At 52.1% G+C, this 5,030-nt stretch overlaps 3 protein-coding genes across 3 annotated transcripts in view; 1 reads left to right on the plus strand and 2 right to left on the minus strand.

The window, feature by feature from the left end:
- Positions 1–79: 79 nt before the first annotated feature.
- On the plus strand, positions 80–873 carry VDBG_09047 (predicted protein; the record flags this gene model as incomplete). Its single annotated transcript, XM_003000506.1, has 3 exons — positions 80–125; positions 383–627; positions 703–873. 3 exons carry the CDS (start codon positions 80–82, stop codon positions 871–873), a joined length of 462 nt encoding a protein of 153 aa, XP_003000552.1.
- Positions 874–943: 70 nt separating this feature from the next.
- On the minus strand, positions 944–1,634 carry VDBG_09048 (hexose transporter protein; the record flags this gene model as incomplete). Its single annotated transcript, XM_003000507.1, has 4 exons — positions 944–1,229; positions 1,286–1,305; positions 1,454–1,542; positions 1,601–1,634. The coding sequence occupies 4 exons, from the start codon at positions 1,632–1,634 to the stop codon at positions 944–946; spliced, it is 429 nt and encodes a 142-aa protein (XP_003000553.1).
- Positions 1,635–2,169: 535 nt separating this feature from the next.
- Positions 2,170–5,030, minus strand: part of VDBG_09049 (cbbX) — a gene marked incomplete at both ends in the record, with an annotated part of 7,134 nt that continues 4,273 nt past the window's right edge. Inside the window, one exon of the mRNA XM_003000508.1 lies at positions 2,170–4,973. Coding sequence (XP_003000554.1) covers positions 2,170–4,973 — 2,804 coding nt within the window. The remainder of the gene's footprint in view (positions 4,974–5,030) is intronic.

A 5,030-nucleotide genomic window follows, 5' to 3' on the forward strand; every position in this document is an offset into this window, starting at 1 on the left:
ATGAAAAAGAAAATGGGAATAACGGCTGTCCCAAGCGACCGCTGCTTGGTGTTCGCAAACCAGCAGACACCCCATAACAATGGCGTACGAGCATAGCATGCCGACAGTAGCAACCAGGAAAAGAGGTCGACGACCCGCCTTATCACAATAAACAGAAGCCATACCAGCGAGTATTAGATTCCATAGAGCTGTAGATAAGTCAGTGAATGTACCAGCCGTGATGGAGGGAGACATACCAAGACCCGTGTTGATGAGCGTGATTTGTACCGGAGAAGTTACTCCCACAGACCTCAGAATGGGGGCGAGATAACTAAAGGGTCAGCCAAGAACATGATAGAACTTTGGGAAACCCTACTAAGTAATGATGCCATTTCCCACCCAGTTCAAAGAGCATGCGAGAGCAACGAGCGTAGCCAGTCGTCGCCTGTTTCCAGGAGAGCGGAAAAAGTCCAAGAGACCCGCTTGTCGTTGGGACATTTCGCGCTGCAAAGCCGTGGTGATTTGCTCCACCTCAAACTTCACGAGGGCATCGTCTCCATCGCCGTTAGCATGCAAGTCGGCCAGAATCTTCCGAGCTTCGTCCGCCCGATCGTTCTTGATGAGCCACTGGTTTCTGATGTCAGAATGGTACAATGAAAAGTTGAGATGAGCTTACGCGTGGTGATTCCGGGCAGAAAATTGCAACCAACATGACGGCGATAGGACCAAGGATTTGCAGCAGCGAAGGGAAGCGCCATCCCCAATTGCCAGGAACGTACAGGCCAGCGACTGGATAAGAGAATTAGGCCTCACTTCATTGACAAAGGCCTTCATTCCTACTCACAAGTCATCAAAGCTGAGAAGAAGCTGCCGAAATACGCAAAGGTTTGGTAACAAGAGCCGAGAATTGGACGGAGACGCGGGTGGCTGATTTCTTGGATGAGCACGGGGGTCGCGACTTTGATCATTCCGACACCGGCTCCCATAATCGCACGGCCTGAACAATCAGTATCGATGCGAACAAGGGGGTCATACAGTAGAAGATCTCACCGCCGCACCACATGCCAATTGAATTGGAAAATGTGTTGACAAGAGCCCCAATGATCAAAACAACAGTAGAAATAAGGATGCACCAGCGTCGGCCCAGTTTGGTGGAGAGATAATCACCAATGAATGAAGTGAAAATTGATGGCAAGAAGAACGATGCAGCGTAGATACCAAGCAGGGCACCAGTTGGCCGATTGAAGTATCTGAGAACAGTATCAGCACGATGTCATTGAATACAGCGCACAGAGAAAGCACTTACTTCTGCCAAGAGGGCATGGCCTGAAAGCCGGTCAAAAGACTTGCTTGATCTCGAAGTGGATTAGTGATGGGCAGAGCAAGTGCGTATACGGCACTTGAACTTACATCCCTAACAGCGATAATAGTCAGTCCCAAGTCTTAGCTACCGAGAGTCGCATTACCAACTTACATTCGTGGCAATAACGAGACAAAGTCCCAAACCAAAGGCTACGTTGCGACGTAGGCCTGCATCCTTGTACCAGATGGGGTTGGTATTGTCTGGTAATAAGTCAGCGACAAGCCGCGTCAAATAAACATCGTATGGGCGGGTTCTCACTAGGCAGCTCGTGCCATTTCGCGTTGGTGGCCATTCTACAATCGTGTCTCAAATATATCTCTTGTGATATTGACAGAAGGTGTCTTGCATGCACATGCCTTTGGTGTTCCCCATGGGGTCCCCCGCAAGTTTTTATTCAATTTTCTACGCGCACGATGGCAACACACTATGGTGATGCTCGCTACTAAGTCATCAATCCAGTCCCTGGGTGCGCTTCGTATGACTGGGCCGGCCGGCCCTCTGTGGGTGCACCGCGCTCTGAAGTTCCGACTCCCGAGAGCCCCGAGAGCCGAGAGCCCCGAGCCCCAGCAGGAAAGGCACTCGGCAAGGGCCTAGCATTCATTTCGGGTGGCGTTGATAGACACTGTCTAGATTATCGTTCCGGGGGCTTCTAACCCAAGACTCGTTATTCTTGCGTCTCGCGTAGGCCTGTAGCACAAACTCTGATGACCCGCCTCGCCAAGGAAGAAAGAGCCTTGCCGATGACACTGGCACTGCACATCCAGCAGTATGGTGTGATCTAACCACCTTATTCCTACTTTCTCATTAACGGGTCAAATAATTAGGGATCATGCCATCTCCAAATCACGCACAAAATGCGACCCCCCAGCACATCGGTAGCCTCCGGCCTGCTTGATCCAGGCGTAGCCAACAGGGCAACGCCCACTAAGCGCTAATTTCCTTCTGGCTTCAGCCTCTTGCCGGCGGCGATTCTCTGCTCCAATCAATTCACCCATGATGCGGTCCAATTCTCCTTCATCTGCAGTTTTCTTCGCCTCGAGCATCGACTGGTAGTGCTCTTCCTGATCGCCCTCCGCCTTAGCATCCTTCTGCAGCTGCTCCCAAACTTCATTGCTCACGCCAGCATCGCGAATGCTGTCATTCTGGAAGCGAAGGTTGGGCCCTGGGCTCGAAGGAGGGGTCAAGTCGTCCTCCTTGGCGCCCTGTTGCGATGTCTCCGTTGTCCTTTCTTCATGCTGGTGCATCAACGTCGGCTCCGCGATTGGTGGAGAAAGGAGAGAGAGATCTGCTAATCCTGTGGTGAGTTGATGGGACACTCGCTTTTCACGGCTGTGACGTTCGTGCAGCATCTTCTGCAGCTGGCCGAGAACGACATCCTCTGAGACTAGGATACAGTGACCGCCGCCTTCTTTGAGACCCCGGAGGCCAACATTGAAAACAGCCTTGGCAAGGGTCTCGATGTCGCGTGCGCTCGCCCAGGATGTTTGTTTTGACAGACCGTCAAACAAGCGCAGGGCATCCACTTCAAACCGCCTTGACGGTCGCTCTAAGCAGCCGAAATTGAGATCACCCTTGGTTCCCTTCAGCCTTTGCTTCTGCTTTTGAAGCGTTCTCGTCAATAGCTCAAGGCAACTGCCTGGGTCGAGGCTATAAAAGTCAATGGTTTCAGGGAAGCGGCTTGTCATACCAGGGTTGACGCTCATCAAGCGGTTGATATCGTTCTCGTAGCCGGCCAGAATTATTACTAGCCTTCCTTCATACTTGTCTTTGGTGACGGCATCGACCAACTCGTCGAGAGCTTCTTTTGCAAATTGGCCATCTGCCAGACGGTAGGCTTCGTCAATCAGAAGCACGCGCCCCAGAGCTTTGTCAAGGAGCTGCTGCACTTTGGGCCCTGTCTGCCCAACATACTGTCCGATTAAATCCGTGGCAGAGCAATCGAGGACATCTGCGCTAGCCAAAAGGCCCATGTCCATGAAGACCTTCCCCATCTTTTTGGCCGTCGACGTTTTGCCTGTCCCTGGCGGCCCTCGAAATAGGAAGTTGAATGGAACTTGCCCTTTTGGATCCATGCCCAGAAGTCTCGACGTACGAACGATGTCTTGATAGCCTTGTAGGATTGCGACAATCTTCTCGCAGCCCACAGTGCCCTCAAACAGCATTGGGATGTTTGTCTGACTACGTTGCATGCGCTCGAAGCCCGCATCAAAGTCAACAGCTCCAAGAGTCACTCTGTGCTCTGTTTGGCCGAGAGACAATCGCTTCTGGTGGCTCCCTTTGGCTTGGTCAAGTAGTATGTCAATCTCGCCAGCGTTGCCAAAATTGGGTCGGTTGCGGGCCCGGTCCAGCACCTCGATGGCGACAGTTTTTGCTTGGTCCGTGGCCTTGAACCCTTGTTGCTTCAACTTAAGATCTAGGATCTTTCGAAGATCGTCATTGTCAAAGTCTTCAAACACAAAGGCAGACGCCAGCGGGAAGCGTCTGCTGAGGCCAGGGTTGACGTTTTGGAACATTTCCTCCAGTTGATCCTTGTATCCGAGGAGTAAGACACATCTGTCGTCACCAGGGGTGCTCTGGACCTCAGCTACAATGGTATCGATGACGGCAGTCCTGTAAGGGTCTGTAGTTCCCCTACCTTGCGTACCACCTCCGCCGTAGAGACCGTATGCTTCGTCGATGACGAGGACTTTGCCAACCGTGGCTGCGAGGATACCTCGAGTCTGCTGCTCTGACTGGCCCATGACAGCACCGATGAAGTCCGAGGGGTTTTTGACAATAACCTCTCCACTAGAGAGCAGCCCCAGGTCGACTAGAATTTGACCATAAATCTTCGCCACCGTGGTCTTCCCTGTGCCTGGGCTGCCCAAGAAGACGCGGTTGAGCGAGAACTGTATTACAGGCTCTTCAACCATTTCACGTTGATAGTTCGCCTGGATGGTGTCCAAAAGCATTTGTACAGACTCTTTGACCGAAGAAAGGCCAACCAGACCTTGCATTTTCCCCCATGCTTTAGAGTTCTGAAGCGCATTGGTCGGCTGTGGCCCGATGAGGTCTTCCTTACTCAATTTGAGGTCATCTGGTCGCAGTCCCTTGCGTCTCTCGCTCAGCAAACGGTCGGCTTGTCGCATGCAAATCCTGGAGAACGCGTTTTCGACAGCTCTAGCATTGCCGAACCCCTCCGTACCACGGCCCATCCCGAGACGGCGGGCAACGATCCGGCAGAACAGCCCTTGCAGGCCGTCTTCGACTGTCATTCGTCCGCCAAACTTCTTACTGATTTGACGCTCCAATATTCTCAAGAGTTCTTTGTCATCGTAGTCTTCGAACTTCATCTCCAGCGGGAATCGACTAGGGAAGCCAGGATTATGCGCAAAAAACGTCTCCATCTGCTTGTTGTAGCCAGCAAGGACAAAAACAATCATTCCTGTAAGATTTTCGACCTCGGCGAGGAGGAAGTCGAGAACAGCGCGACCTCCTGGGCTGTTGCCTGAAGACAGCTGATACGCTTCATCAATGAAGATGACGCCCCCTCCGTTTTCAAGAACCTTTTCAATCAGAGTCTGGCAACCAGTCACACCCATGGAAGCCAGCTTCGAGCCTGTGGTTTCTTCAAATTCACTGCCTGCAATGACTGCCAGCGAGGTAAGGAATTTAGCGTAGATCCTGGCCACAGTTGTTTTGCCTGAGG

Source organism: Verticillium alfalfae, genomic scaffold (assembly GCF_000150825.1).
Source record: "Verticillium alfalfae VaMs.102 supercont1.14 genomic scaffold, whole genome shotgun sequence".
Classification (NCBI taxonomy): Eukaryota; Fungi; Ascomycota; class Sordariomycetes; order Glomerellales; family Plectosphaerellaceae; genus Verticillium; species Verticillium alfalfae.